This window comes from Calypte anna, chromosome 2, assembly GCF_003957555.1.
Source record: "Calypte anna isolate BGI_N300 chromosome 2, bCalAnn1_v1.p, whole genome shotgun sequence".
Classification (NCBI taxonomy): domain Eukaryota; kingdom Metazoa; phylum Chordata; class Aves; order Apodiformes; family Trochilidae; genus Calypte; species Calypte anna.
In genome coordinates, this window is record NC_044245.1 from 89,121,661 (window position 1) to 89,136,680 (window position 15,020).

General features: G+C 36.1%; 1 protein-coding gene across 1 annotated transcript in view; it reads left to right on the top strand.

The window, feature by feature from the left end:
* The window catches only part of GABBR2 (gamma-aminobutyric acid type B receptor subunit 2), a 470,545-nt gene that overhangs the window by 171,753 nt on the left and 283,772 nt on the right, over positions 1-15,020 (top strand). Inside the window, exon 4 of the mRNA XM_030445229.1 lies at positions 12,484-12,654. Coding sequence (XP_030301089.1) covers positions 12,484-12,654 — 171 coding nt within the window. The remainder of the gene's footprint in view (positions 1-12,483; positions 12,655-15,020) is intronic.

The following is a 15,020-nucleotide window of genomic DNA, read 5'->3' on the forward strand; positions in this document are numbered from 1 at the left end:
AAAATAAAATTTAAAAAAAAGATAAAACAACGCTTTAAATCCTTTATTAACTTCTTTCTGTGAATTTACTGCAAAGATACCATGCACACATTAGGAAAAGTACCTTCAATTTCTGCTAATGCACAGAGTCATTTGGGGCTCATCTTTTCTTTTGGGCACTGAATAAGTGATAAAGTATACCAGGAGTCTCAAATCTCAAAGGTATAGTTTTCCTTAGTTGGTAGGTGTAAAGGTAAAAAAAAATCCAAATCAAAATGCATAATCACTTGCTATTCATTTCACTTAAGAAAAATTTTTTAATAACCTACTTGCAAAAAAGGCAGTGAATAATCTGATTTTGTTTTTCACCCAGATGCACACTACTTTAATATGGGCTGTTAGTACATGTCTTGATGTGTATTCTTGATAAAGCTGACTATGGGAGGTCCTTGAAAATTCACAGTGAATGTATATTAGCATGCTGTAAAGTGTATTCCTCAGGAAAAGCCATCCAGGTCACCAATTTAATTTTGGAAACCTTTGGCTGAATATTAATAGTTTATAGTTTCTCACCTGGAGTTGAACTGGTCACCTTTGTTAATGACACTTTCCTTTGGTTCTGCTGTTTGTCCCATCATGAGTTTGTCCCATGAAGAGGCAGTGAAAATATTCAATGTGTTCACACTTGCACGAATATGTCCAGGAGCAGTGTTTGAGAAGAACAAAACTCAGTAGTATGCAAGATAACAGTCAGTAAACTCTTTAAGTCCAAGTAGACAAAAACTGTGGTTAAAAAAAAACAACCAACCCCCCCAAAAAACATGAAAAAAAAGAAACAAAACCCACTAAGAAAAGAGCACAATTATGACAACAAATTGGTTAGAAATGTTGTATAAAAATAAATGGCAATTCAAAAAACACTGGAAACAAGTGAGAGGGTTGAGAAGAGGCAAGTGGCTTTAAAAATTACAACTTAATCACTGCACATGAGAAGTGAGTAATAAATAATGAATCACATGAGATTGAATTAGGGGAGATGATATTTAAACAGCTTTCCAAAACTAATAAGCTCTACCAAACTCTAATGCTTGTACTGAGCAAGCATCATATATGAGTTCCTTCTCTCAAATCAATATAACTCTTGAAATATTTAAAATTAAACTATATTCTTAAGCACTTTCCTGGCTCTGTGACAAACATCAAACACAAAGATCTTCCTTGCATGTGAAAAATCAAGGCACATTTGGATGTGGAGCAATTTAGTTTTCTTTTTATATCAACTGGATGGATGTAAATTATGGAAAATATTGTAAAAAAGAGCAGGTTGCTAAGGACTACTTTCAGCAATAAGTAGGATTGTATTGAACAGTTTTACGGAGTAAGTGACAAAAAAAAATAAGGTCTAGAGAAAACATTTAACTTTCAGCCTGCAGTAACTAAGATGATGGCAGCAACTAAGGAAAAATGTTTGAGAGATTTAATTGAAGTGTGCATAATCTTAAATGGTGTAGATAATGTTAATGCTTTTTACCCAGCATGCATTCTAAGACCAGGGGCAAGTACTGTACTGGAAATCAAATTGAGACATAAAGAACACTTATGAAATTAATAGTAACTGCTGAAGTGACCTGATGAAAGGCATAGTTATTGAGAAAAACACATTGAGGGTTACTCAGGCAACAATTAACCAATGTCCTGGAGGTGCCAGCACTGGAAGGAAACACTTGTGCTTTCTTCCACTTCCTCAGTGACATTTGAGCTGGGATTTTTGTTTTGTAATTGTACTCGCACCAAGACTGTTTGCCACTTTTATTTGTAAAAATAGATTGGGATGCCTCCTAGGATTTTTTTTTACAGCCACTCATAGATTGGGAACCATTGAATTACAGCTGTAAGCTGACAAGTAGGTTTGTGAATTAGGTTGCCTGAGTATATCTGTGTGAACATTTCCTATTTGCATACATTACTAAAAGGTTTTGCACATGTAGCTTTCTCTGTAGAGCATCCTGTTGAAATCAGTATTACCTGCAGATAAAGAAAACCATGAAGAATGTTTCATCATGGTTATTTCTTAGGGTATGATTGACAACATATCTGATGTCAAATGTCAGATATATTCTAATCATAATTGTGATTGGCATTTCTACTGAATTTCTCAGTGGCAATGTAACTCAAGTTGCCCTTGCTGCTGGGCAAGCAGTATTTATTTCGCTGGTAATGTCAGTTGGCAAAGAAAGTTGCCTAATTTTTTTATCAGTTTTTATTCCATCTTCTCCCCTCCAGCAACCCCTTGATCTCTCTAGCATAACCCCTTTTTATTCAGTAATAGTGAAGGTGAAGTTCCAAGCAAATGATGTCAGACTATTCTCTAAACACTTCTGGCAGGGTGTGACTGTGCACGCAGCCCTGAGATATCAGAAAAGTTACAGAGCTGAAAGAAAAGGCAAATCAGCCCAAGCAGAGTGCAGAATTAGTGTTGGGGTATTGGTCCCAGAACCTGATAAAGCATCCAGGAGCTGTGCTGCTCCATCTAGAGTAAACAGCTTCTTTCTGTATCACTTGTTGCATATGTCATCTTTTTTGCCTTCAAAAATCTGGGAGTCATTGCTTAGGTTTGAAACCAGAGAATGACAAAATTCATTCCAAAAATGAATTGTGCCAAAAGCATTTTTTTTAAGGATTTCAGTAAATTATGAATTAACATGCTGGGGTTTTTTCTTCAATGCTGCAAAAGAAATAAAATATGGAAAATACAAATTTGAGACTACTAGACTAGGGTGTTCATTCCATTCAAGAATTGGGGAATTCTCTTCTTAAATCTCACCAATGGCCCTTCTCCCTGTTTGGACCAGGGTGCAGGGATGTTTTTCTTACAAGAACAAGACACCTCATGCTGCACAATTAGAGGTTCATTTTAATGAGGACTCCTTTACATTATGGGAAAGAGGAGGAAATAATAAAACATATTTTATTTAAAATCCAAATGTAGACAGAACAGCTTTAGTTTTAACATGTGTTAGCTGAATGAAGTCTGGCAAACAAATACAGATAGAATGATAATAGTTTTGGGCAGCAGCCAGGAACATGCTGTTGTTAATAGGTGTAGAAAAAATAAATACATTATTTCAACAGACTATGACAGTATATCCTGTTATCTTAAATGTGAAATATTTTACAGAGTTGTTGGTTTTCACTAAATTTTGGGTATAATCTGTTACAGACAAGAGATTACCAATGTGGATAGAGAGAGTATGAGTGCAGGAGACTGCTTGAATTGGGATAACTAATAATGCTGTGACTGAAACAGAACAGGGATTTGAAGCTGAATTCTGGTATAATCCAGGCCAGTAGCCAAATGCTAAGCAACTGAGTGTGACAGACAACGATCCTTTCTCACAACACAGTTCTAATTATGAAATACTCAAAAGAATTTGTCTTTTATTCTGTTGGGAAATGAAAACAAATTTTGTAGCAACTTGCATAGATATGCCATTTAATTTAAATATTCTGGTCAATCTCTAGTTTATGAAAAACATCTGTGCTAGTTCTAAATGATTTCTGCCTAGTATGGATGTGAAAATGTTTTCTAGAGAGTGGTAAAACCAATTCATGGTTGCTAGATTTACTTCTAGTCACTTATTCTTTTTTAAGACCTGCTTCAGACTGTGATAGATCTTTTCAAATTATATTAGGTTTGTTAGGCAATATTTATTAAAATTTACCATGTATCCTGTTCCTTGGACTTGGCTTTGATTTGTAACTTCGTTTTGCTCTGAACACTAAGAACTCTTCTATTTTCTGTTCACCTGAAATGCTGTTCTAGGAATTTCTTTTTTTTTTTTTTTTTTTACTAAATTTCTTAGATGTTGGACTCTGACTGGTGTGAACAACTGGGTGACGGTTTTAATCTTCCAGCCAGGGAGGGAGATGAAGCATTAATGCTAATGTCTAGATTGTTTTCTTCATTTTTTTCCAGCGGATCTGGTGTTTATCCTCTCCCTTACTTGAAGACGAAAGAGCTGAGGATCTGTTCAATCACTGCTCTTCAACATAGCCCACAGACTTTGTGCGTGTAGCAAATTTTAAGACCAAACTTTAATGTCTACTCTGACTTCTTGCATTCAAACATCTATGTTTGAATATGGAGCTGTGGAGGAAGTAGGCCAGGCCACCTGAGTGTGAAGCAAACAGGACTGAACGCTTCTTTTCCATTAGCCTATAGACCCATGTCTTTCAGCTGAAGTACTTCTCATGTGGATTTTATCTAAACCAGTTTCTATCCTCAAAAACACTGATTCATTCAGCAGCCGGAATTGCTTCCTGATCTGTCTTCAGAGCTGCATGTAGCTGAATATCAATCTTTTTGTGATAGGATTAATTCACTGGAATGCCATCAACATAAAGGCATGTGCCTTCCAACCTTGAGACCAGCTGGAAGTGCTTTTTCTGGAAACTCCCAGGTGCCAAAAGGCAGCCAGTGGAAGCAATTTCAGACACAGAATTAATGAAGGTAACGATAGATGATGATGATGGGCAGAAGTAGTTGGCAAAACATCTAATTTTAAAAGGACCAGTAGCTCTAATCAGATGGGTAATGTGTTGCGGATGATGAAAGATGTTCATCCATGAGATCCATTCTTGTCCAGAGTGTTTAATACAGTGTGTGTTTTTATGTTCCTATTTGAATGAGGCATCCTGCCAATTTATCAGCTTGTGAGCTGTCATAAATATTCTCCCTGACACATTCTTTAAGCTCTTTTAACTGTCACAAGAAAGCCCATACAGAGGTAACAGAACGTTTTTAAATGATGGTCGGTTTTATTTTTTTAAGTGCTGAAGTTTGTCCATTCCCATAAAGGCTTATGAATGAAGTACGGTGAAGCCTTCAGAGCTTTCATTGAAGTAAAATATTTAAGAACAGGTAAAAATGTAGCTGATTTATCACTGCTGGAAAAGCATGATTTCTTGTTAATATTCTCTTCTTTGGTCCCCCTCCTTTTTTCTTTCATCTCACATTAATGTGTCACCTGTAGCTAGTAGAGAAGACTGCCACTTTGATTCCTAGGTCTGGTTCAGAACCATCTTCTTTTCTGCATGTATACAGACACTTTTTTTCACCAGCAGCTGTGCAGGCAAATTGTCAAGAAACACTATCTTTTTTTCTTGATCTTTATTACTGTGTGTTGCTTTCACCTGGTTTGAAGATCTACACAAGTGCTTCTGTCAATGAAATTACTCATTTAGCTTCTTATCTTGGACTAGTTTCCAAATACATGGGGTTTTGCAGCCATCTTTGCAATGTTTTCTTTTCTCTAAATCATCCACTCCAGTTGATTTGATGATACATTTTACACACTTGAGATGAGAAGGAGCAGCCAGCCTAACACAATTTTTTTTTTTTTAACTTTACACACTGTCATGTATTTGTGAAGGTTCTCTTGAATATTCCTCTTAATGTTATCCTATATCTATTCTCTTATTCCAAGTATTTTTATTATATTAAATTTCTTCATAACTTGACTAGCAGTAAGATCAAGTTCAGTGGTAGTTTGACCGCACATCTGGTCACGGTGGCTTGTATAGTAAGGTTACTAAGGTCACTAGCAATCTTTAAATGGTGGATTGACATTTAACCTAAATCTTTATATTCCATGTCTTTTAATATTCATTACAGAAAATCAATTACCATTAAACTAAAAATGAAATTTAATTGTTATGCATCAATCTCTTATCTGCTTCTAGGTTAAGAGTATATTGTTTCACGTGTTACATGACATCATCTAATGCCATCTCAAGAGTTTCAGCAGGCAACCCTTTTAACTCTTCATTATTCATTAGTTTCCATTCCTCTCCTCCTAGCTCCTGGGACCATCAAGTTATCACATGCCAACACTCAAGTGCTATTACTGTTGGCAGAGGTTTGTCCAAGTATTAGAGCTCCTGGCAAAGCACAGAGAGCGATAGCAGGTGGTGTCACAAGGACACATTGCCACAAATTATTATCTTCCTGAGTTTTGTCCTTGTTATGTTCCTATGACAGCATTTTATAGGTGAAATCCTATACCACTGTGAGAGTACTTTCTTTGGAGCTTTCTTAGATTCTGCCTTCTTTTTGGAAATAATTTTTTTCCATTTTCCTTTTTCACAGAAAATATTGCTTCCTTGCATAGCATACCAATCCTGCAGTCTCTAGTTATAATACATTATAACACCAATTGATTCCATCAGCAGTACAGGCCCTGTTTAGCAATGTTGATTATCAGTTCAATTTAGCATTCTAGAAAACATACGGGAAATACACAAAATATGTAAGTCTCCATCAAGACAAATTTTGCAGCAACATATTTTTAAGTTGGTTTTTTTTTTAAGGGATCATTAATAAAATACTTGCACAAGCTACAGTGCAGAAGCCTAGGAAAATTCAGTTGCTCTCTCTGATGCTCAGTGTGCTTTCCTAAAGCTTTTTTTTTCCTTTCTTCCCCCTCACCAATGTGTAATACTTTACAAACACAGCGAATAGGTTTAGTTTCACAACCTTCTCTGTTGTAGAGGCAAGTCCTGAGAATAACACCTCATTCTCAATTTGGGACTGTTGAATCCTGATACTCTTGCACCTCCTGCCAGAGGCCTGCCTTAAGCTGCTGGGGAATGTGTGATGGGAGATCCTTTCCATTCTCCAGCCACTCCACCCCATGGACCACTCTTCTCTATGAGGGGAGTGAAGTTTCCTGCCCTGCTGGCTTTATGGACAGACAACAACTTAGCCAAGGGTTCCTTTTATTGATTTACTTCCACTAATACAGCCATCTTAAGTACTTGTGACTCTTGAAAAGACTTCCTGCCTTAGGTTAGGGTAACTGCTTACCCCAGAGATACTCCTGCACTTTTGTTTGCTTCTGTGCATTATTATAATGACAAGATTTAAACATCAGTGCTTCCTAGAGATAACAAAACAACCAAACACTAGAAAAACTCTTGCCGTTTCTGGCTGTTTCCCTTCCTTCTGGAGTTTTTGTGACTGCAGAGTTGCTTCAGCCTTCCAGCTTTGAGAATTCTATATGGAACATATACACTATATATATAGTGTTGTTTCCCTCCCTCATTTTGTTCCAGCTCTCTAATATCCATCCTCTCTTATATAGCTCTTTTTTTTTTCCATTGATTTTATTAGTGTTGCATCCATTTTCTTAAATGAGTGCTAGAGCTCATCATTTTGCCATTCCTGCTTCTGTCATGTATTTTTAAAGGGAGTGCACTGATACTCCTTAATATGAGAACAAGCTTGCTTTAACTTGAAAGCACTTGAAACTGATGTACTTCCTTTAATCTACCACATCCCACTTAAGCTTCATATGGGGTTGCAGAGCTAGCTTCTATTCCCCTTGTGCAAAATTCCTCTCTTCTACATTTTAACTAATTTTTTTAACCACTTCATTTGACTCTCTAGTGCTTCTCACAACCTTTCCATGAAACTGTATGGATTTTCAACCAAATGTTTTCCTGTTTCAGAAAGCATAATGTTTCTGGAGTAAATTTAATTTATCAAACCACAACTAACCTCAAAACCTCCTTAATAAAATCCTTCTGTATATTTTTCAGTTTTCCAGCAAAGACCAACAGTTTAAAGTCCTTTAACCTGGCCATCTGTCATATTAGGCTAAAATAGTTTTTATAATAGCTATAGAGCATTCTCTCCTCCCCATTATCAAATTGTACTTTAACTCTCAGTACAAAGCCAAAGAAATTTCCTTGGCTTCAGTGGAATAATGTTTGGTTGTTATTTGTTTTTTTTAAATCTGAAAGTAAAATTTGTGTCACTGACTTTTTTAATTTTGGATCATTTCCAAGGCCAAGTTTTTTTGTTTGGGTTTGGGTTTGTTTTTTTTTTTTTAGTATTAAAAGACTGTATATTTTATGGCCTCAAAACTCTTTACCAGAAGACATTCTTTTTCACAGTGCTATCAGGCCCTTTCTGCATCATCTTTAATTTTTTTTCAGTTTCACACTGTTTCCTGAATTATTTTGCTTTGGACCCATTCCAGCCTGTGATGCATTGCTTCCCTTCTATTCACAGGGTAAGACAAAGCTATTAGCTGTGTTTCTGTTCTGCTCTCGATTGCTAGCAATGCAGCACAAACGCTCAGCTCTCTCTCTCGAGCTGTCTCTCTATTTATCTTCCAAACAGAAGACTCTACACAACTACAGATGTGGGCCTAGGCATACTGCAACTTGTCAGGATGACCTACAGAGCTACAATTACACCTGTATGGTTAAATTTCACTTACCAAATCTGTTTTCCATGTGCTCACATCACAGCAATGGAGGCAATGGAGGCTCTGAGGAAGCTGGTGGAAGTTTTGGCCCTGACTTCAGTGGGGCTGAGACTTGGTCTGAAATATTGGTTTGCATGTACCCTGTACAGACCTTTGTGGTTAAGCTGTGCTCATGCTCCCCTGTGTTCTGTGGGGTAGATTACAGGGACAGCCCCACAGTAAGCCAAGTGTATATAAGGACATCAGCTTCAGGTGATGTGTTTGAGAGTCCTTTGGACCCATTCCTTTCATACTGACTCCTGACTCATACTGTTCTTTCAAGCATTAGAACTGTTTTTCCTTGACAGATGCAGGCAAAATGCATTCCAACAAAACTCTACAAGCTGTAATACATCTATGTAGTGATGACACAAGCAATAGGAATCATTTAAAGTCAAACACTGCATTTTAGCTGTTAGCAGTCTTCCATTTTAGAATTTGAGTGGAATTGATTGTGATATTAAGGCTGCAGTACTTTTACTAATTTATGGCTTTTATGAAGAATCAAGCATTTGTTTTTCAATACCTTGGTCTATTTGATTCCCATTTTGCACTAGAGTTAATATTCTTTTTTCAATTGTAAATGTGATTTTATTGTCTATTTAAAAGTTTTAAACTCTGTTTCACCTCTGAAATCTTCATCTGAGTCATAGGTTATGTATTTTTCCTCAGATACACTCATTCTAACTTTAGAAATGGTTGCTTGCAAATTGTATCAAATCAGATATTCTAAACAAGGATTTCTCAGGGAGGGCCTGAGAAATAGGTTCATTTTTATTACATTTTTCAACCTGATATATAAAGTATATATGTGAATTATTTTGTTTTTCTCTAGGTCTACATATGCATATGCACACAAACACCACACACAATTACCATTTCTCACCTGTTGTATTTCCATCGTGGATTCCATTTTACATAAATTTGAAAAAAAAACATTTTCCCATCTTTCATCTTTCCTAAAGTTTGTATTTTGGTCATCGCCTTTAGCAGTTATGTAAAATATTTTTTCTGTGAGAGAATGGAATCATACACCCCACAGACATTTATTGCTGAGTAACAAACCTGCTTCTAACTTTATCTCTCTTCCTTTCTGAAGAGGCAGCTATGTAACACCTGAGACAATTTATTTTAGCAACACATGAATATGTATATTCTGAAAACAGAGTAGTGAAAAATAGTATGTTTATGATTTGCCAAGAGTTATATGAGGAGTAGGACTGCCATTCATCCAGAATTTTGACTAAATAAATAGAAATTACAACAATAAATTCCTCTTAAAAAAAAAAAAAAAATCAGATTTCTGTGGCTTTCAGTACTGTAGAATGAAGTGAAGAAACTGAAAAGTTTGCCATTTCAAGTTTCAAATCAGCAATGAATAACAAATTTAGTCCTAAAATACAGAGGATTTATTTTCCGTTAACAAGGACTTCATCATCTCAATGTTTATGGGAGTGGACTGTGTTGTGACCTTATTTGTTTTTTTCACATAAATTAAAGTTTCTGTTATGAATATTTAACTGATATTTCTATACAGCCATGCTATTTCACATACTTTTCCAGTAAGCCTACACTATGTCAATTTATTTATCACCATGAACCTTTCATTACAACTTTTTAAAATTTGATGTGTTTTTTCTTCTTCTTCCTCCTTCCTTATCTCTCTCAAAGCACAATAATGAGAGTATGTAGTGATTGTTGGGTTAAGTTTATACCATGTCCCTAAGCTCTCATATGGAAAATTTTGTGAAAAGGAAGAAAAAAAAAAAACCCACAAAAAATCAGACAGACATAACTCTTTCAGGTTGTTAATCCATCTCTCATGAGTGTCCTATTAAAATGGCTAAGTGATGCAGAATGAGACCAACCATGGTACATGTGATGCTTGAGAGAAAGGCCTCTGAACATATCCTGCATTCCAAGAATTCTCAGGGCTTGAATTTTTCCCCATTTTTATTTTAATAAAACCATTCTTCAAAGAGAAATTTAAGAGGAATGTACTTTCGTAAATCAAATGTCATTAGTATTACATAAAAACCTAGATTTGTCTCATTTTACATGGCTGAGAAATCTAAGTTATGTATCTACTTCATCTTTATTTAATCAATAGAGAGAGCTAAGGCTTTGCTTCATTGTTTCCCAGGGGAATTTGGATCTTAATTTAGATATTTTGTGTAAGTCAATTAAATACCAAAGCTTATATCTCAGATCTTCACCCTAAAGCCAGCTCACATCTGCTCATAACTAAGGATTTTTCTGTTTATAAGAAAAAATTACCATTCAATCTGTGAATCTGAGTTAGGTGAACCTTCCTGATGATGTTGCTTTTTACCACTGTTACTCCAGCATTGCTCTTTGCTTCTTTTGCTTACTGGTCAATCAAATTACTTTCAATCCAAACCCATAATAACTTGAAAAGCAGCCCTTTGCAGTCACCAGGCTGCAAGCAGACAGGCTGCTGAGAGGCATTCCTCTTCATCCTAGCATTCTAAATTCAAATTTTCTCTTACTCAGACAGAGATAGAGGTCCTTATTTCCACTTTCGTTGTGCATTGGATGAATGATGTTCAGCATTACAAGGCTAGACAGAAAATCTGAGTTGGTCTATCTGGCAGACTTTCATTTTTTTTCCCCTTGAAATCAGTTCTTTGAAAACTCCCTGATGATTTCTCAATGTCATGAAGCTCTAAGTAAGCCAAACAATACTGTATGGAAAATCAAGACCACAATATCCCATAACAGTGCATTGTATTTTTTAAATAAAATCTAATAGAAGAACAATTGCTATATTAAAAATATTTTATCTTAGACTACTGTCAGCAAAATCCCCTGTAGCCAAGGACTGATGAAGAGAGAGAACCAACTCTTTTTGAATGGTGAAGTAGAAATTATCAAGTTACACACACAGCCATTTGGGTTTAAGAGTTGTAGTTTAAGGAAATCAAAATATATTCAGGCTTAGGACCTTGTAATATTCAATATGTTATGAATGTAGATTTTAGAAATGCAGCAAAAAAGTTTGAACTATTGTTTCAGATGAAAATTGTTTTGAATTTTGAAAGAGGGTTTCTAGCCTAAATATACTGAATGCTTGATTTAAGAAAGTGTAAACTTAATGCTATGGTTGCATGTACTTCTATAGGCCTGAATTAATCTACAACTTCTGACTGTTTATTGAGCTTGAAATACTTAGAAAACAGTATTATATTCTTTTTCAACTGTAAAGGCAATTTGCATTAAATTGGTACTTTAAAATATCCTCAACATCTATGTAAGGCTGGAAATAAAACTTGAGAAACACGTTCCTAGCAACCTAAAAATACTTGAGGAAGTAACCACAAGTATCTTTGGAGCAGGAGTGTTTTCAGAAAGTGAATATGTAGGCATTTCCTTTGTAACACTCCCTGAAAACCATTCACAAAAATATAGAATTGAATACATCAAAAGATGCTTCCTCTGACTCGGGCAGAAGAAGTCAGTGAAGTTTTCTGATTTTTCTTTTTTTTTTTTTTTTGGGTGTGTGTTTGCTCTTTTCTCCCATTATAAGCATCCTTAAATTAGGCACAAATTCTGGTGTTTTAAGATGTGTGATATTAGCCACTGAATCCCCTTTGATAGTACAAATCACAGGCTGCTTCAGCAGGAAAAACTGGTAGCCAGGGAAACTTCTGAACTACAGCCCTGGCTGCCATAATGGTTCTCTCTTATGTTACCTTTTTTTTTTGTTATTATTACTATAAGATAAGAAGAGGTGCTACTAGAGGTTCACTCTAATTCAGAGATGAAATATAAGAGACTGAGAATTTCCCCTTGGAACAATTCTCACCTTTTACAAAGGAAACATAGAAGGAAGGTGGTGGGGAATTCATCATAGAAATTTACTTTGTTAAAGCTTCTTGCTCTGTGCAATGTGTAAGATACATGGTCTTAAACAGAGAATTTCATACCACTGACTTTGAAGATTCCCTGGTCTATTTTTGTGGGGGCTGGTTTATAGAATTGAAGGTATTTTAACAATTACTTTAAATGTAAGTAAAGGGTGCTGGTAGGACTTCCAAGCTTTATGATGATTACAATTCTCTACACAGCCACAACGTGGAGATTGTGCTTATTGCACTAACAGCAAAATTTTTCTTCTGGCTTTTAGGTGACTTATCATGACTTTCATTTTTTTTTGTTTGATTTTTTTCAGCTTTCATTTGCAGCAACAACCCCAGAGCTGGCTGATAAGAAAAAATATCCTTATTTCTTCCGGACAGTGCCATCTGATAATGCAGTGAATCCGGCAATTTTGAAGTTACTCAAATATTATCAGTGGAAGAGAGTAGGAACTTTAACCCAGGATGTACAAAGATTCTCTGAGGTAAGATTTCCTTAATTACTAGTACACAGAGAAAGCTACTAATATCAGGCTTCCAAGAAGCTAGTTCCTTCATTGACAGCAGTTAAGTAAAAAACCAGACCCACTGTTTCGGTCTTGTTTGAATTTGTTTTGCTAGGTTACATTTGCTGTACTGATTAAACTTAATACCCTTCTGGGGCTTATTTGATTTTTTTTTTTGTAGAAAAAAATATGTATGCTTCCCCTTGACTGTTTTCTTGCACTAAGATCATAACACCCGAGGAGACAAACAAATCAAAAAAACCACTTTTCTTAGCAGTTTCCTGTAGTGAAATGAGGCAACCAGGTGCCACTAATTGCCAGGCAGTGGGCATGAGCTTGTGTCAAGCCCACCTGTGCCTAACTAGGGCGGGCCCCAACTGCGCATGAGCAGGACCAGGGGGCCAATAAAAGGTGAGGCCCAAACTCACAGGCTCAGCTCAGTCCTGAGCAAGCCAGCAGAGAGGTCAGTCACTCTCGGAGCAACAGAACCTATCCACGCTGGTCAACTCTGAGGGCTATAGACTCAGAGCACTATTGGTGAGTTTCTGCTGGAACACCTGGTTGGACCTTGGAGTGCCGTGCCCTAAAAGAGGTTTGTCTTGCAAGAGTTTCCTTTATACTTTTTAACTTGCCAAAGTGTGTGATTTTTGAAGAAGGTTTTTACCCTGACACTGGTTGGCTTAAAATAGAGAAAAAAATCTAATTTCATGGTCTTCCTGTAATGTATTATAAGCACTGGTCTGATCAGTCTGAACACTGAAAGACTGAATCTACTAACTCTAGAGCTGTAAGAGCATATTGAAGGAACTTACTGAGACAGAAAGTACTGAAACCCCAGAACTGATAGGATCACATACTATGCATCTTCTAAATCTTCTGAGTTTCAACCTGAGCAACATTTTGGTCACAGAAGCTGAAACAAAGTGTGAGCCAAGTGCCTTAGGCATGGTTTTAACAACAGAAAACATCCTATAAGTAATGAATCAGAGCAAGACAAGAGAAAAAGTTGGCCCATTAATTGACAGAGAGGCAAAAGTAGTAGGAGCATACCAGCTTCGTGGTTGGTTGTTTTTTGTTTTCTTTCATTTTTTCCCTTCCTCAGCATTCATTTAAAAAAGGCTGACTGTTCTAAAGATAAGCATAATTAAAATAGATTGGGGTATGCTTAGATGAGCCAGATATTTTCAAATTGTCTGGCACAATTAATTCACTGTGGAGTACTTAAGAAATCTTAGAGTCTTCCCTTCTGAGCTTTGAGAATTAAAAGATAATAAGTGAATTGTTGGGGAAAGGAAGAAACCTTTGTGTCTTTCCGAAAAACCACATAAAGACCCAGGGAATTACAGAACAGTCATCCCAAATTTAATTCCTGGAAAGACACTTGAGCAGATAATCTGTTTGGAATCACCCAGAAGATAAAAAGATGCTAAACAGTGGCCAAAGTGGATTTATCAAAAATCAATCATGTAGAGCAGTCTAATTTCCTTCCATGACAAGACCACAGGTCTCAAGGAGAGTGGGGTAGGTGATAAGTGTAATATTTTATGAACTAAAAAATGTTAAAGATTTTCCTAAAGAAAAGTAGAGAAACTTTGGTGAGGAATGATAATGTAAATTAGATGGTTAGATGGTGAGGAAGTTAATGTAAAAGTGGTCTTTAAAAAATTTCTACCACCAAGGTTTATTGATGTCATATCATTTGAATACTTGTTCTTAAAATTAATGCTAAAGAAAATGCTAAAGTAGCCAAAAATTATGATATGCTTTATTCTTCACTGGCTTGGAACTGTAATTTCTAAGAATAGTTATCAGTGGTTCACTGTCAAATAAGAAGGATGGGATTCTGTCAAATGATTTTCTCTAGAAAGAGATAAGGTGTTCTCTAGATAATGGGTTAGAGAAAATGCTTATTAAATCTGAAGCTGATACCTACTTGGGAAAAGCTACAAGCACTTTGCAGAGGACAGGATTAGGTTTCCAAATAATCTTGGCAAGTAGAGAAAGGAATTAATATAAGCAGTATGTAAGTGAAAAAGCAAGAAATGCTCTAGTAAAATAATCAACTATTAACAAAGAGTGATTATCTAGGCGGGAGACCTCCAGAGGAAGATTGGGCAACACTACAATGAACTCCCAAATGGCTCCCATTTTCACCCAAAATGGGCACCTGGTTGCATTGGTACACTGAGAGGGATTCTGACTTGCTTGTTTTGTCATAGAAGACGTCCTCGAGACTGTTCTCAGTTGTTCCTTTTTTGCTCCCCCGTCATGTTTAAATTCACTGAAACAGCTTTTTGACTTCACATTTGGTGGCATACTCATGATATTTCTAGAATTTTACAAAT